Below are 18930 nucleotides of genomic sequence, written 5' to 3'. Positions count from 1 at the left end.
TTCACTGTATCTGAGTATCAGTTGTCAATCTAGATCCTCTAACTTCCCTCTTTCTGGATTAATTCTGGCCTTTCAAAAATGCCTAACTCTACTCTTTTACTTTTTCTCTAATAATTTGGCAACTTCATTGTGCACCATTGCATGCAAGTTGCACAATTTCATAAATTTACATTTCATACAATGCAACAGTGATTAAGAGAATAGGAAGTTTGGAAATCTTAGTGGGTTGTACTTAAAACAACAGCTCCACTTCCCTGCCTTCCACGCTTCCTTCCTCAATCTAAGGTTTTATGATGCTGGCTGATCAGCAAAAACAAAACAAAACAATCTTACCAGGTGTGACGGAGTGACTCAGGAGGGATTATTTTGTGTTATTTTTTTTTTAATAATTTTATTTATTTATTTATTTTTCCCCCAAAGCCCCAGTAGACAGTTGTGTGTCATAGCTGCACATCCTTCTAGTTGCTGTATGTGGGACGTGGCCCCAGCATGGCCGGAGAAGCAGCGCGACGGTGCGCGCCCGGGATCCGAACCCCGGCCGCCAGCAGTGGAGCGCGCGCACTTAACCGCTAAGCCACGGGGCCGGCCCTGTGTTATTTTTAATGACATAACTTAATTATTTTATTTGAGTGTTAATTGATTATCCTAGCACAACCCTCTAGTGGCAGAATCAATTTCAGTAATGATGCTGATGGCTGCCATATAATTAACTGAAGCCTCCACCACTTGGTACAAAAGGAGTGGAAATGATAGGCAGCTCATTAATCATTTATCCCAGAGATCAATGTGTTCAGTTGCTGATAGGGGGCTATAGGTGAATGCTGCCAAAATGAGAAACGTTAATTATCAGGCCTCGTGCATAATAACTGTGGAGCTATTTTTAAGCTTCTTTGAAAATTAAAGTTATGATCTTTATCCCTATAGTTCTGGCACATATCCTTGGCAATTTTGTTCTATGAGAATTCATTTTCACTCTGCTCAGATGTTTCTGCTTGAGAAAATGTATACTGCTCAAAGTCTAGTATAAGACATTTGAAAAGTTATTTAGAAATCTGTAGAATTCCACGTATCGGGAGTGGACTCTAAAAAAGAATAGAGAAGAAGTAAAAGAGACAAACCAAGAAAGGTACTGAGTAACTTTTTGGCTAATTTTTCCCCATAGGGTATGTTTTATCAGCAAGGACAATACACGTTTTTAATTTCTCAAGTCCCCAGAGGGCATGTGCATAGTTTATAATTCACATAACATTTTCTGAAGATGGAGATAACAGAATTCAATAAAAAAGACTAAAAAAGATTATTTGTTTACCAAATTAGGTGAACAATGTTACCAAAAGAGTAGTCATCCCAAATGACCTGGAGAATCTGCCCCAGCTTACTTATCGCCAATTTGTGTCTGATCCTTCCAGTGGAAAATAATGTTCCCTGCCTGGAGAAGTATTCTCCTTTGGAAGCCAGCAGTATCTTAGCATTCACTGAGAAAGTTATACTCACTTTTCCAAAAAGAATTTAATGTATTTCAGAAATCTATCTATGTTAAAAAATGGTAATCTGTCCTAAGAGTCACAACTGACCCTACATTCTATTTTTAAGGAATGGAAGGAAAGGATTAGAAGATTTAAGATGATAAGACATATTACTTTTACAAAGAGATATTTCTCCTACATTTATCAAGTTGCTGAATATTTTTGCTCCATAAATTATACATCTTCATCTATTCTGGGAACATTTATATACCATAAAGATATACACCCATAGTTGTACAAATATTAAGTATACCCACTTAATGCGTAATACAAATTTCCAAATTGATGGGGAAAATAATTTTTTGACATAACTAATGTATGTGGCACAGGAACTTTGTACCAAATTTTTACCATGAAACCATCAGTTATCAAATCGCTTGCCGCTAAAAAGGATACTTAGTTTTATCACGTTTGACAGTGGCAACCTCTTAAACTGTCATCAGCAAAATATGTGGCTGCAATGTGATATAAATCTGAATAAATATGAATTTTGACATTTGCTAGTTCAAACTCCAGGCTCTTGCATGCACACTCACACACAAATCCACTCACACCCTCCCCCCAATATGTATGCATCCATATGTAAGCGGAGCTAACATTCTCTAAACAAAAAGATGTAAGACGAACAATTTGCATGAATTCTTACAAAAATGCCTGTTTCAAGTTTAAGACATTAATCCCTTCAAATGCTCTTCCAGACTACCCTGTCTTTATGACTTTATATTTTAAGAGACCAACTAATTAGATTCCTATATCTGAATTTCCAGTTATGAAATTATGTTAAGGCAACATGCTTTTCATAAATTGAATGATGAAAGACTGTATGCACTGAATTACTATTATTGCTGCTATTTCTAACATTACATAAATTATCCTTTTATGCTAAAGTTACCTTTTTAGTAACGCATTTCAAAACATTGTACTATTAATAGTATTTCAGTAAGAAATTACATTTTAGAGAAATGTTATGGACAATCTACTTCCTCAAATTATTTCTAATTAGAAAATAATTTTCTAAAGTCTAAAATTAGAAAATAAAATAAACTGACCTTTTTTTTTTTGGCTTGCAGAAAGAGACAAGATGCTAAAATGATACTCTTTCCAGCAATTATAAATATTAATCTGAATGGATTTGAGTCTGCTGAAAACTATGCTTATGTCTACCTCTTACATTAGACATACAGCTCCTCCAAGGCAACTATGGTGCCATCAATCCTTTGAAATCATAACCTTTAACAGTGTCCAGCACACCTAGGCATGCAAATACTTGGTAATTTGTTGAAAACATGGATATACAGGCATGTTCTGAATTCATTGCTTAAAGTAACTTGTTAAATTACTGAAAATGAGTCAAGTAAAATGCACTCTAGATTGGATTGGACAATAAATAATCAACAAAATTCTAAACATAGAGAACAGGTTTCCTACCATAGGCCCAGAGCCAAAACAGAGGAGTCAGGAGATATGAGGAAGATCTAAGAGACAGAAGATTGAAATAAAGTCATTAATTATGTACCACTAACATTAGGGAAATCAGAATTCTTTTATGGATCCATTTCCCAATGTTCTAAATGGAGAACAAAATGCACTGTCTGTCTCCAAATATGATGAAAGAGATGACTGAGAGGACCACATCTTTTTATTATTCCTATATATTACTATAGAGTATGAAATCTAGAAAAATCTTTTCCAAACAATTAGATCTCAATACTAATTTTCATAATATCTTGTAGCAAGTTTCTTCACCTCACAGAAAAATTCCCAATATTTGATTGTTCATTATGGTAATAACAAGAGACTAGGTCACGGATGACGGTTTTTTTTTTTTTTTTTGGTGAGGAAAATTGGCCCTGAGCTAACAACTCTTGCCAATCCTCCTCTTTTTGCTTGAGGAAGATGGTCCCTGAGCTAACATCTGTGCCAATCTTCCTCTGCTTTGTATATGGGATGCTGCCACAGCATGGATTGATGAGTGGTATGCAGGTCCGCGCCTGGGATCCGAACCGAGAACCATGGGCTGCTTAAGCAGAGCACGAACTTAACCACTATGCTGCCAGGCCGGAACCAGGTCATGCATGACTTTATAAAAGCCAGTAACACGTATGTGTGATATGCCCATTAATCTATTTATACATTCATCATTATTGTAGAAAAATTAGAAGACACAGATAAGCAAGAAGAAAAATGTCACTTAAAATCCCACTCTTGAAAGAGGATCACTGTCAAAAAAATTTTTTTTTTTAGATTTTATTTATTATTTCCCCCCCAAAGCCCCAGTAGATTGTTGTATGTCATAGCTGCACATCCTTCTGGTTGCTGTATGTGGGACCGGCCTCAGCATGGCCGGAGAAGCGGTGTGTCGGTGCGCGCCCGGGATCCGAACCCCGGCCGCCAGCAGCGGAGTGCGCGCACTTAACCGCTAAGCCACGGGGCCAGCCCATTGTCAAAATTTTTGTAAACACTCCTCAACAGTGTTCCATGCAAATATGTTATTTGCTATACATACTATCCTATAATTTGCCTTCCCCTCCATTTACAAATATATCATGAATCTTCGTCAATAAAAATATCTATACTATTTAAAGAGTTGTTAGTATTCTACTGTATGTATGTAACGATTTCTTTACTCTTTCCTATTATTGGAAATTTAGGTTTCCAAGTTTTTATTATAAACAATACTGTGATGAACCACTTCATAGAAACATACATCTTTGTGCACTTATCCAATCAATCCCTCAGAAAATATTCTCAATATACTATGTCAAAGGGTATAAATCTTTTTAAGGCTTTTGATACATATTGCTCACCTGTCCTCAAGAACATTTGTACTGATATATACTCTCACAAACTGTTATGTGAGAATATTCCTTTCCCACATCCATGAAAATTCATATTATTCTTTTTCATTTACACAGGCAGGTAAACAGTATCCTACTATCATTTTAATCAGCATTTGTTACTAATTAAACATTTACATATATTTATTGGCCATTTTAATTTATTTTGCCTGTACAAATTCTTGGTCAATATTATCTATTGGTTGTGCCTTTCTTTATGGATTTGAGAATGCTCTTTGTGAATTAAGGGTACATTAAATTTGTCATGCATGTTGTAATTCATCAGATTGCTTGCCTTTTAACTGTTTATGGTATTTTTGCCACACCAAAATTTAAGGACTTGGGAAAGAAGCAAGGGTGTGCCTCTTTCCACTTTCCTCTTCTGTATTGCTATGTGCAGAACCAGTGGTAATAACAGGATCCTTGTTTTCTTCCTGTCTATAATGGGAAGGATTCCTAGTACTTCTCCACTAGGCATGATGCCTGCTGTTTGAGACAGTAAAATAGGAGGGAAAAAATGGAGGCAAGACATTTCCTTTGCATGATAAAAACTAAATCCAAAAAACAAATTAGGAATCAATTTTTGAATTTTATCAAATGCCTTTTACATCCAAAGAGCTACTGACGTGGTTTTTCTCTTTTGATGTATTCATACAAAATATAATAAACCCTTCTTTGTCACAGTGGATTATTCTCTTAGACACACCCCATGAAGTAGTACATAGAAGTATAAAATGGTAATTAAAAGTGCAGATTGGGAAGTCAGACTACTGGAGGCTAAATCTTGGCTCTGCTGTTTACAAGCTGTGTAACCTAGGACAAGTGACCTAATGTCCCTACACCTTAATTGACTCATGTATAGAATGGGAACCATAATAGTATACCTGCCTCACAGGGCTACTGTGAGGATTAAATGGGATAAGGTGCATGACACCTGGCACGTAATAAGCACCAACAGTAACTACTGTTCTGATTAATATACTGTTGGATTTGATATTAATTTTACTTATGAATTTATCACATATATTCCTAAGTGAAACTAGTTCTTTGTTCTGGCAATCTATGTTAATTTGATACCTGGGTTATGTTAGCTTTTAAAGACATTTGGGAAGCTTTCTTTCTGTTTCTATACTCCGGAAAAATGAAAGTGCTGCTTTTTACAGTCAGCAAAGTAACATACAAAATTTTCAGGCAAGAGGGAAAATAGGCCAATGATGTCACGGAAGGAGTTAGAGAGGAGAGGAGAGCTGCTGTCGAGCTAGCCCCATGGCCACGTAAGTCACAAGCACTCAATATGAGGATGCTGAACTAATACCTAACACGTCGTCTCTCCTACCTCTCTGACGCATCTATCTGAGCAGATGTTAGACGTACAACTAATTAGTGCCCACTTGTTTTAATTACGGCTATACCCAGGGGGAACAAATTTCACAGTGTACTTCCTTTTTTATTACCACTACTACCCCAACATTTTAACTTAATTGAACAAGTGTAACAGAATGACAGAGAAGGAAGGATTCCACAGAGATAATGCTAGATACTTTCTCTTATGAAGATCAGGATTTAAAAGTTGAATATAGATATGAAAACCTCAAGTTTTCAAGAATTACTGGTCAACTGTCCATATTCACTAAATTTCCATCCCTGGGTTCACTCCTATATCACATTAAACTCCTAGGTGGTCATTTGGAGGATTTCTTCATATGGCAAAAAGTAATAATCTAAATACAGGATAAACAAAAGTAGCTAAGTCCTATCTCAAAAGAAAATGCCATAATTTATCTAGATTTGGGAAAACAAGTTCTTGGGAAATTTTTACTCCTGAGACAAATGTAGATCTTTCATTTAAAATATATCATGTTAATGGGGCCAGCCCAGTGGCATAGTGGTTAAGTTCACGTGTTCGCAGGTTCGAATCCTGGCGCCAAACAATGTACCGCTCATCAAGCCATGCTGTAGTGGTGTCTCACATACAAAAAAGAGGAAGATGGGCACAGAAGTTAGCTCAGAGCCATCTTTCTCAGCAAAAAGAGGAAGACTGGCAACAGATGAGGGCCAATCTTCCTCACCAAAAAAATAAATTATACCATATTCAATTTTTAATTACTAACTCATGAGTAACCAATAAAGATTAGGGTTACAATGACTATTAATCATTACCTTTACAGAGAACTTACTATGTGACAAGGAAATGGCACTTCATGTTTATTTCATCACCTAACACTCCCAATCACCCTATGAGGTGAGTATTTCTGTACCCTTCTTTCAACATATGAGGAAATTGAAGCTCAAAAAGGTCAAGTCACTTGGCCCCGATACTGGGGCTAGGATTATAATTTAAATTTCAAAGCCCATACTTTTAATATTTGCAGTCAAATGAGTGACTGAAATTAAATTCAGCCATGCAATTAAATAGAGAACTATATTCTTTCTAACTCTAATACAGTACTTACCACGTGTAGCATTGACGATGGAAAGCTCCTTTTTAAATGTACTATTTTAAAAATAGTAACCATTCTGGAAAATGTATTAAACTGAAAAACAGAGCCTAAAAAAAATGTTACTTCTGAGATTAAGTATCAAATTTGCCATCAAAATAAGTACTAATATTAGTTTACTGGATTATTTGTAGAGGAGTCATAGATAATTTCTAGATTAGACACGCTGACTTCAACTCAGATTTATTCAATTTTTAAAAAGTAACAAAAACACTTTTATTAAACACTTCTATTGAACATGTTTAGGTAAAATATCTTGTTGAGTTTAGGGACCCAAATAGCAGACACCTAGAAATAAAAACAGAAAAATAACTTGAATCTATTTTCATGGTCCACATACAGTGAAATGCAAAGCAAACATAATGGACATCATATATGATATTGGCTTCACAGAAAACATTAGGAGGTTGACACATAGGCATAAACAATTAATCTTAAAAATGTCACTCTATATGATTACAAACAAGACATATATAACAGACTTTATGTCTGATTATATTGTATTTCCAAAAATTATAAATAGTTTAGATACAACCCTATTCTAAATATAAATCCAACAATTTTATGTTACTTTAGCTAAGGAGAAATGAAAATGTGTATGATACTTGGATGTTACTTAAAGCTGACTTTTCATGTTTAGGACATAGTAAATTTGAAAGGAACACTTCAACTGAAGCAATTTTAAAGGTAAAGGTAAAGGTCATGTTTTAGTAAAATGAAATCAGGAAGACTTACTTAAAAGAAGATTGGAAAAAGTCCCCTCAATAGCCATCTTTGTAAAAAATTTATAACCATTCTCAACTGTTTCATTTCAAAAGAAGATTGTCATCTAGGTGAGACGTTTAGAGCAGATATGCAATAGAGTAGATATGCAATGTTTTCCTAGAAAAGGGTCTTTTGTATCAGATCTCAAAGTAAAAAATTTAATTCACTTTTGTTCAGTATTTAGGTCACACCTCAAACTAATCTAATAGATCTTAAGTTCACCAGGTAAAATTGCTAACATGAAAGCTCTTAAAATTCTTGAAGATACTTCTTTCTCCAAAATCTACAAAATAATTAAGTTTTAGGCTTACTTTTTATTTTATCTATGAATACACCTTCAACTATGACATTCAGTTCAGTCCTCTGCATATGTCAGATGATAGAGAAGCATGCTACAAATCCCTTGTATTTCTCTTCCAACTATCTAGCTGTGAAAAGGGAAAAAATAAAATTTTAAAACAAAGTCCCTGAATTGGCCCAAGTATACTTACTTTCATAAACTTACATTTAAAGTAAAACTGTCTCCAAAGTGACCCCTTTTTTCCAAGCATCTCCCAGTCTACCTTAGAAAAAACAGGGTTTTCCAAAACAGGAGAGAATTTGACAGTAGGACATACTGACACAGATATGCTGAATGGTTGGTCACATATAATCTTGCATAGACTTTGTGTTCAGTAAAATGCTCCCAGATGTTGAGCGTAAGATGATGAATTCATAGGAGAGAAATCTTTGAAGACAAATCAGGACATTGGAAAGCAAAAGGTTGAAAATTTTATAACATGTTTCTCTGAAATGGTGCATATTTTTCTCCTCAGAAGAGAAAAAGTGTAAGATTACATTCTCAATTTTGGCTTTTCTTAGGAAGACAATAATGGTCTGTGCCAAAAGATTTCTTATCTTAAAATGAAAATGTATGAGGGAAAGACTCCTTAAAAAATGTATATCAACCATAACTTAATAAAATTTATTCTCTAGTGTGGGGTATGGGCTATCCAATTCTAAAAGTAAAAATCCACAATTTAAATTTTATCTGAAAGGAATCTAAACATGGGTGAGCTTAAACTATCATCTGAATCATTGAATTGGTCATTTTATTCTATTTTAAAGTGTACAGATGTTATTGAAATATATCCAGTTTCAGCTGGGAAGATATAGGTTCAAGGTCTGTTCTTGATTATTCCAGGAACTCTGTTTGCACAGTGTTCATAATTTCAACAAAACCCTCTAGTTCTTCCAAAATGAACTTTTTCAATCTACTGAACAGAATTCATGTCCACACTCTGATGTTGATTTCAGCAGCATTTGTCTCTGTGAAGCACATCAAAATCACTCAAACATCAAATTGCTGATTTGATAGAATGATTTATTTTCCCATTACAGGAAAGTCATGAGTGACTTGTTCTGAGGTATGTTTTTGAGCTATGAAGGACATCTATTAGAAAGCTCCATACTTGAAGATTTGTCTTCAGGTGATAACATTTTATGGCTGGACAGTCTCTGCAGGTACCAGATTCCCTGTTGTATCCAACTGCATACATTTACACGTGCACGCAGAAACAGGACACTCTGCATGGTCCCTAAAAAAACAGGTCAAGTAACAGTTAAAAATCTAAATTATACATATATACATACATTTATTTATCTATATACCTATCAATACCTATAATGCAATTTTTCAAAATGGCATTTGGAAAAATACAGGAATTAAAACCCAAAAAGTATTAAAAGCATTAAATTGGAAATGACTGCCAAGCTGAACTTGGGGAGAAAGCTACTGAAAAATGAATAGCTTTATATCCTAAATACATAATGAGATATCTCGTTTACAGTTGTGAAGGTGACAGGGATGTGCTCAGAGTTTAAATTAAAGCCAATGTGACAAATTGGGTGTAAAAATTACAGCAATGAGGAGGACAGGGCACTGGCACTGTTCAAAGTAAAAGCTAAATACGGTCTTGAGAGGCGCCATTGCATGAGGTGTTTACTTACTACATAACAAGCTTATTTAGAAGATAACTGATGTAGTAGTTTGATATGTACTCTATCATTTAATTTATAATTCAATTATCTATTACATATGATAGAACATTTAGTCAGTTGTAAAAAACATAAACATATCCTTTCCCCAAAGAAATAAAATAGTTAAATAATGCTATAAAACATTTAACTCATACATAATATTTAAACTATTTCTTATATAAGTATTAACTTTATAGTTTAAGATTACATAGGATATCTAATGATAGAAATGTTGACACCACTTCTGTTAACTCAAGTGACAGTATAAAAGAAATTCATCCTTTGGTTGTATAAACCTGAACTATTTATTTTTTTATTCTTTTTTTTTTTTTAATTTTTATTTATTCATTTATTTTTGTGAGGAGATCGGCCCTGTGCTAACATCTGCCAATCTTCCTGGTTTTTTTTTGCTGAGGAAGACTGGCCCTGGGCTAACATCTGTGCCCATCTTCCTCCACTTTATATGGGACACCGCCACAGCATGGCCTGACAAGCCCTGTGCTAACATCCGCCAATCTTCCTGGTTTTTTTTGCTGAGGAAGACTGGCCCTGGGCTAACATCTGTGCCCATCTTCCTCCACTTTATATGGGACACCGCCACAGCATGGCCTGACAAGCAGTGCGTCGGTGTGTGCCCGGGATCCGAACCTGCGAACCCTGGGCCACCGCAGCGGAGCGCGTGCACTTAACCGCTTGCGCCACCAGGCCGGCCCCTAAACCTGAACTATTTAAAAGGCCATCTGTTTTATCTCCTCTAACTCTAAGCCTGTTGAAGAAGGAATGTGATTACCTGAACCAACTAAGCATATGTCCAGCATGCCCACCGTGTCTGCAATTGTGACACCATGTAAACCAGTTGTTAAATTGAGCTAATTTTTTGTCCTTGCTCAAGTCTACTTTTTCATCTGATTTGGATCCTCCTATGGGTCAAAGAAAATGATCTTCATTAACCATATCACAATATTTTATTCAAAGTTTCTCAAAATGTATTTCTAAAACTATGTCAAAATACAAATCACACATCATATTGAAATAGCAATTTTAATGCTAGGATTTAGTTTAGATTAAAAAAATACCACATAATTGGAGTTTCTTTACACTTTTACTAGCCAATAAAAAAATAGAAAAATATAAATTATCAAACCCACTAAGAAGCAATCTGAATTAACAATTTCAGAAAAACAAACAGTGGTTTAAAATCTTTCCCACAAAGAAAACACCAAATACAGTTTACAGATGAGTTCTACCAAACATTGAAGGAACAAGTGATTTTCATCTATACAAACTCTTCCAAACAATAGGAAAAAAAGAAGGGAAATTCCCCAACGCACTCACAACATTGGTATAATTTTGCTAACAAAACCAGATAAAGATAATATGACAAAGGAAGATGGCCAATCTCCCTCCTGAACAGACATAAAAATCCTAAGTAAAAAAACATTAGCAAACAGTATGATTTAGCAATTCTACTTCTAGGCAAATACACTAGAGAAATTTTTGCACATTCTAAAAGGAGACATATGCAGGAATGTTCATAGCAGCATTGCTTATAATAGTAAAAATCGGGAAACAACCAGTGTCCATCAAGAGTAGAGTGGAAAAACTGTTACAGTCATGAATGAAACACTAAAGAGTAATAAAATGAATAAACTACAGCTACATTTATCCACATAATTGAAACTAAAAAAAAAAACCCAAACCTTCAAAGGTTTGAGCAAAAACGGCAAGTTAAAGGAGATATTCCATATGATTCATTTATATAGAATTTAAAGCACAGACAAAACTAACATGTGATAAAACTATACCCAGACAGGCAAGAGACTGAATAACACACAATTTAGGCCAGTGGTTACCTCTGGGGAGGAGGAAAGAGGTGTAACTAGGCAGGGAGAAATGATCAACGGCACTGGAAGACAATGTTATCTTAAGCAGGGTAGGGGACACATTGATGTTTGATTTATCACAGAACATGATATATACATTTCTATCCGTGTTATAGTTCACAGAAAACTGAACAAAAATGTTATTACACATGCACATCTTCACACACACATTTATCTAACTTTCAATGCTCAAAAAATTCTCATTCTATTAATTTTGATCACCTTAATATGTTTTCTTTTCTTCTAAAACAACAAATTAAAATATTTTAAGATGGTATATAACTAGAGACAAGAATAGAAAAATGAGTAAGTAAAAATATTAAGTTCAATTAAGCAATTGTGTACCTATTAAGACATGATGCTATGCCCAAAATTTCATCTGGACCACTGCTGGTCACACTTTAATGACCACATGGATAGTCTTGCAAATAGTTTTTAAAAATACCCATCTGTTTTTGCTAATGATATGAAGGTGAAAGGATGTGTAGGTGTTGCAAGGATTTAAAATGTAAATACACTGAAATTCTTCCTAAAACCTTCATGAAAACAATTAACAATGAACAAGGGAAAAGAGGGAAGAGAAAATATAGACCTTTTAAAGATAAACTATTTTAGAGGGGCCGGTCCCGTGGTGTAGCAGTTAAGTGCATGTGGTCTGCTGCTGGCGGCCTGGGTTCGGATCCCGGGTGTGCACCAACACACCGCTTGTCAGGCCATGCTGTGGTGGCATCCTATATAAAGCAGAGGAAGATGGGCATGGATGTTAGCTCAGGGCCAGTCTTCCTCAGCAAAAAGAGGAGGACTGGCATGGATGTTAGCTCAGGGCTGATCTTCCTCACTCACACACACACACACACACACACACACTAAATAAATAAATAAATATTAAAAAAAAAAAAAGATAAACTATTTTATACCTTTGTGTATAGCTCTCCTAAGCGATTTTCACTTTGGTTTTGTAACTTCTAATACACACAGAAAACAGAGTGAATCCAGAACAAACTAATCCTTGTTTCTCTGATGAAGCTGAAAATATTAAGGTCTACCTCATGACCATGAGAAAAGGTTTTTTAAGATGAAACAGCTTTAAATTTAAAAAGATTTATAGTGAATTATGAGGATAAGTGCTACAGAATAGTTGAAGAAAACTAGAGTTTCACCTAGGCGCTAACTCATAATGATAATAAAAGAAGAGTAAGAAGGATACTAACTTTAAAAAATGTATTACATCTAGAAGTTAAGCCCTATAAGGTCCTGTTTTCTTTTGGAACTCAGATTCTGCTGTTTTTACACACCAAAAAAGAATATGTTTATTATTTTGTAATTACCTCAGCTCAGCAATGCCTTTAAAAATCACATTCAGGCTCCCCTAATTTTCCTACACTATTTCCTACCAAGTCTACTTCCTCAGCCCTTGTCACACTGATACACTTGCTGGTTCCTATACACTCTCTGTACTTATCATACTCACCAATCTTTTGCCCTAGTTCATGCTTTTGATACTGTCTACAATCTAGAAAGGCTTCCCTAAAATCTTCGTGTATTTAAATCTATGAAACTTTAAAGGACCAGATTAAATGGCATCTTCTTTCTGAAGTTTTCCAGATATCCTTCAAATAGAAGTAATGTTTCTGTCTTTCAGAATTCCTAACACTTTCCTTATATAAATCCCTTATTCACCTCAGGGAGCTAAATGTGTTACAGAATTCGTAATGTTTTGAGATTTAAAAAAAAATAATAAGCAAATATCATATAACACCTCCAGGAAAGTCTGAGGCAGCATTCTGTAATCAAACACATCACTATTTCTGCAGTGAAACATATGAATATTCACAAATAAGAGAAATAAAGACTTGAATAGCCTCATGTCACTTCTGAAAGGGTTTTTTTTTTTGGCCAAATGAGATTATTGTAAATTCATTTAAAAAAAATTGGATTTTCAGATCTTTTTAGAGATTTTGGAATGACAGATAAAGGATTCTGGGCCAGTATTTATTTTCTACAACATATCATTTCTTATTTTATATTAGTTATCCACGCTCATTGTACACCATAAGCTCCACAAGCATCTTTGATTCGTCTCAGCACATCAGCCTTATCTTAATGGATTAAACAAGTGCTCAAATATATGTTATATAAAGAAATTATTTCTGAAGCAAATTTAGAGAAATATTTCTGAAGCAAATATGAAAAAACATTAAGATCTGATAAATCTGAGTGTTGAATCTTCATTAAATTAATAGTCTCCAGGAGAGTGACGTCAGCAACATGGCAGAGTGAGTTGTTCCCTTTGTCTCTCCCCTCTAAGATACAACTAAATGGACATTCATTAACCAACAGAGGATTCCCTACACAGTATAACAGGACTTCTGAGAGACCCACACAGCTATACATCTGAAGGTGGGTGGACTGGCTCCCTGGGAAGCAGTGGAATTAGGTGAGCAGACCTCTCCCCCTTCCTTGTGGCAGTGATCCAGGTCATGGATCCTCACACAGCAGCCGGCATGACCATAAGAGGAGGCGGGGGCAGCCTGGCCCACGCATGAATGCTTTAGGAGTGGCAGCCCGGCCTGCAGGTGTGCCCACCATGCTGTGGCGACCCTGTGCATGGGAACGCTCCCCACCCAGTGACAGCAGCTCAGCCCCCTCGCTTGGGAGCCCCATACACCAGCTCTACCAAACTGCCAGGAGCGCAGTGCCGGACGATGCAAAAGAAAGCGCTCCCCCCACCTAGCGCAGCAGCTCAGTTGGTCCCCTGCCCAGGGGAGCAACCCTGCCCACACAAGAGCAACCCACTCACCAAGCACAGAGGCCCCGCCTGTACATGCGTAATCCACCAAGTGGCTGCGGCCAGCCCGTGCAAACGCAGAGCAGCCCCACTGGCACAACTTCTAGCAGATGGGGCGGGATTAGAAAACACAGCTCCTACCCCTCCCCGCCGGCGGTGGCAGGTGGAATCTGCGACCTAATACTACCACAAATGCACCAGCAAAGGATCAATTCATCAAAACCGTGAAGAACTACACTTCAGAGCAGAAGGAAAATGACAAGTCTTCAGAAAACAATCCTGATGTCACAGTAATTTACAATCTAAATGACAGAGAATTCAAAATAGTTGTCATAAGGAAACTCAATGAGTTATAAGAAAACTCAGACAGTTCATGAGCTCAGGAATACAATTAATGAGAAGAAGGAATACTTCACCAAAGAGACTAAAGCCCTTAAAAAAATCTATACAGACATTCTGGATATGAAGAACAATTAATGAGATAAAAAATAATCTAGAAACCATAAAAAATAGAGCTAACCTTATGGAGGAGAGAATAAATGCCCTAGAAGTGCAGCAAGGCAAAAGGAACTCCTACAAAGAAAACTTACAAAGGAACCCCTATCAGGCTTTCAGCAGATTTCTCAGCAGAAACCTTACAGGGTAGGAGAGAATGGAATGATATATTCAAAATATTGAAAGACAAAAACTTTCAGCCAAGAATACTCTATCCAGTGAAACTATCCTTCAGATACAATGGAGAAATAAAAGCTTTCCTAGATAAACAAAAGCTGAGGGAGTTCGGGAGTTCATCGCCACTAGACCTGCCTTACAAGAAATGATGAAGGAAGCACTCCTACCTGAAACAAAAAGGCAGAGGTTTACAAAGCTTTGAGCAAGGAGATAACTAGACAGACAAAATCAGAAAATTGCAGCTCTCCAACAGAACAAGTTAGCAAACAACTATAACATAAAAGATAAAGGGAAGGAAACCACCAAAAATAACTATATTACTAATTACTATAAACACTTCAATTTAGTCACAAACTCACAACACAAAAAAGAATAATTTATGACAACAATAACTCAGAAGGGGAGGAGAAAGGGATGGAACCTGCTTAGGCTAACGGAGATGAGAAGCTATCAGAAAATGGACTATCTCATCTATGAGATCTTTTATAAAAACCTCATGGTAACCAGTAAACAAAAAATCAGAGCAGAGCCACAATCATAAATAAGAGAAAACTGAGAAAACCACCACAGAAAACCACCAACTGAAAAGTCCAGGACCAGATGGCTTCTCTGGAGACTCCTACCAAACATTCAAAGAAGATTTAATACCTATCCTTCTCAAACTATTCCAAAAAAAGTACGAAAATGGAATGCTTTCTAACTCTTTCTGTGAGGCCAACATCACCCTGATACCAAAACCAGACAAGGACAACACAGAGAAGGAAAATTACAGGCCAATATCGCTGATGAACACAGATGCAAAAATCCTCAACACAATATTGGCAAATCAAATACAGCAATACATTAAAAGAATCATACACCGTGATCAAGTGGGATTCATATTAGGGATGCAGGGATGGTTCAACATCTGCAAATCAATCAATGTGATACACCACATTAACAAAAAGAGGAGTAAATATCACATGATCATCTCAATAGACACTGAAAAGGCATGTGAGAAGATCCAACATCCTTTTATGATGAAAACTCTCAATAAAATGGGTATAGAAGGAAAGTACCTCAACATAATAAAGGCCATATATGACAAACCCATAGCCAACATCTTACTTAGTGAAAAACTGAAAGCCACCCCTCTGAAAACAGGAACAAGACAAGGATGCCCACTCTCGCCACTACTATTCAACACAGTACTGGAGGTTTTGGCCAGAGCAACTAGGCAAGGAAAAGAAATACAAGGTATCCAAATTGGAAAGGGAGAAGAGAAACTCTTGCTGTTTGCGGATGACATGATTCTATATACAGAAACCCCTAAAGAATCCACCACAAAACTATCAGAAATAATCAACAACTACAGCAAAGGTTCAGGGTACAAAATCAACTTACAAAAACCAGTTGCATTTCTACACTCTAATAATGAACTAACAGAAGGAGAACTCAAGAATACAATCCCATTTACAATCACAACAAAAAGAATCAAAAACCTGGGAACAAATTTAACCAACAAGGTGAAAGACCTACACACTGAAAACTATAAGACATTACTGAAAGAAATCAAAGAAGACATAAAGAAATGGAAAGATATTCCATGCACATGGATTGGAAGAATAAACACAGTTAAAATGTCCATATTACTGAAAGCAATCTACAGATTCAATGCAATCCCAATCAGAATCCCAATGACATTCTTCACAGAAATAGAACAAAGAATCCTAAAATTTATATGAAACAACACAAGACCCCAAATAGCCAAAGGAATTCTGAGAAAAAAGAACAAAGCTGGAGGCATCACGATCCCTGACTTCAAAATACACTACAAAGCTATAGTAACCAAAACAGCACGGTATTGACACAAAAACAGACACACAGATCAATGGAATAGAATTGAAAGCCCAGACATAAAACCACACATCTATGGACAGCTAATCTTTGACAAAGGAGTTAAGAACATACAATGGAATAAGGAAAGTCTCTTCAATAAATGGTGTTGGGAAAACTGGACAGCCACATGCAAAAGAATGAAAGTAGACCATTATCTTACACCATACACAAAAATTAACTCAAAATGGATTCAAGACTTGAATGTAAGACCTGAAACCATAAAACTCCTAGAAGAAAATATAGGCAGTACACTGTTTGACATCAGTCTTAGCAGCATCTTTTCGATGTCTACTCAGGCAGGGGAAACAAAAGAAAAAATAAACAAATGGGACCACATCAGACTAAAGAGCTTCTGCACAGCAAGGAAACCATGAACAAAACGAAAAGACAACCCACCAACTGGGAGAAAATATTTGCACATCATATATCCGACAAGGAGTTAATCTCCAAAATATATAAAGAACTCATACAATTTAACAACAAAAAAAACAACCCAATCAAAAAATGGGCAGAGGATACAAACATTTTTCCAAGGAAGATACACAGATGGCCAACAGGCACATGAAAAAGATGTTAAACATCACTAATTATTAGAGAAGTGCAAATCAAAACTACAATGACATATCACCTTACACCTGTCAGAATGGCTATAATTGCCAAGACAAGAAATAACAAATGTTGGAGAGGACGTGGAGAAAAGGGAACCCTTACACACTGCTGGTGGGAATGCAAACTGGTGAAGCCACTATGGAAAACAGTATGGAGACTCCTCAAAAAATTAAAAATAGAAATACCATACAATCCAGCTATTCCACTACTGGGTATTTATCCAAAGAACATCACATCGACAACACAAAGAGATTTATGCACCCCTATGTTCATTGCAGCATTATTCACAATAGCCAAGACGTGGAAGCAACCCAAGTGCCCATCAACTGATGAATGGATAAAGAAAATGTGGGGTGTGTGTGTGTGTGTGTGTGTGTATCTCTCTCTCTCTCTCTCTCTCTCTACACCCAGTGGCATACTACTCAGCCATAAAAAAAGACAAAATCATCCCATTTGCAACAACATGGATGGACCTTGAGGGTGTTATAAGTGAAATAAGCCAGACAGAGAAAGACAAACACCATATGATTTCACTTATATGTGGAAGATAAACTAACACGTGGATAAAGAGAACAGATTAGTGGTTACCAGAGGCAAAAAGGGTGCGGAGACACCAAAATGCATAAAGGGTCACATACGTATGGTGATGGATAAAAACTAGACTATTAGTGATGAGCACAATGCAGTCTATACAGAAACCGATATATATAATAACGTACACCTGAAATTATACAATGTTATAAACCGATATATAATAATGTACACCTGAAATTATACAATGTTATAAACCAATATGACCTAAGTAAAATAATTTAAAAAAAATTAATAGTCTCTATAACAGAGAGCTTGAAATGTCTTATGATTTAATTTTCTTCAAATTCTAGAAAATTGTTTTTATCTTTTCTTACCTATTTCAAAAATAGAAAAGACTGAAAAGCTAATATTTAGCAAAAAGGAACAGCAATCAGGCCATGATAGCTTCCTGAAGCTTATGGTCCAAAATATGTATTAAATTTATTTCTGTGTATCTCAGTTCACACAGAACTTATTTGTGCTATATTCGGCCTCCTTGTTCTTTCACTGTAGTAGATTTTTATTCTGAATTGTTATTTTCTATTTATTGGTATCAGGACCATAAAAAAAAGTGATCACTATGTAATGTACAAAATGAAAATCCTTGATTAAAAATTTTTTTTTTTGTGAGGAAGATCAGCCCTGAGCTAACATCTATGCCAATCCTCCTCTTTTTGCTGAGGGAGACCGGCCCTGAGCTAACATCTATTGCCAATCCTACTCCTTTTTTTCCCTTTTTCTCTCCAAAGCCCCAGCAGATAGTTGTACGTCATAGTTGCACATCCTTCTAGTTGCTGTATACGGGATAACGCCTCAGCACGGCGGACAAGCGGTGCATTGGTGCATGCCAGGGATCCAAACCTGGGCCGCCAGTAGCAGAGC

At 36.1% G+C, this 18930-nt stretch overlaps 1 protein-coding gene across 4 annotated transcripts in view; it reads right to left on the bottom strand.

Annotated features, from left to right (window-relative positions):
* Positions 1–7028: 7028 nt before the first annotated feature.
* Positions 7029–18930, bottom strand: part of MIOS (meiosis regulator for oocyte development) — a 40851-nt gene continuing 28949 nt past the window's right edge. For 3 of the 4 annotated variants that reach the window (XM_087423630.1, XM_014788202.2, XM_087423595.1), the window contains 2 exons: positions 10436–10565; positions 7029–9203 (listed from right to left, as the gene is read on the bottom strand). In XM_087423630.1, coding sequence (XP_087279756.1) covers positions 9107–9203; positions 10436–10565 — 227 coding nt within the window. In that variant the 3' untranslated portion in view covers positions 7029–9106. The remainder of the gene's footprint in view (positions 9204–10435; positions 10566–18930) is intronic. The other variant, XR_015549876.1, reaches the window with a different exon arrangement.

The sequence above is a fragment of the Ceratotherium simum genome, chromosome 1, assembly GCF_057802395.1.
Source record: "Ceratotherium simum simum isolate JZ-2026a chromosome 1, ASM5780239v1, whole genome shotgun sequence".
Classification (NCBI taxonomy): Eukaryota; Metazoa; Chordata; class Mammalia; order Perissodactyla; family Rhinocerotidae; genus Ceratotherium; species Ceratotherium simum.
Note: the sequence above shows the minus strand (reverse complement) of the source record. Positions and strands in the feature narration are given on the sequence as shown.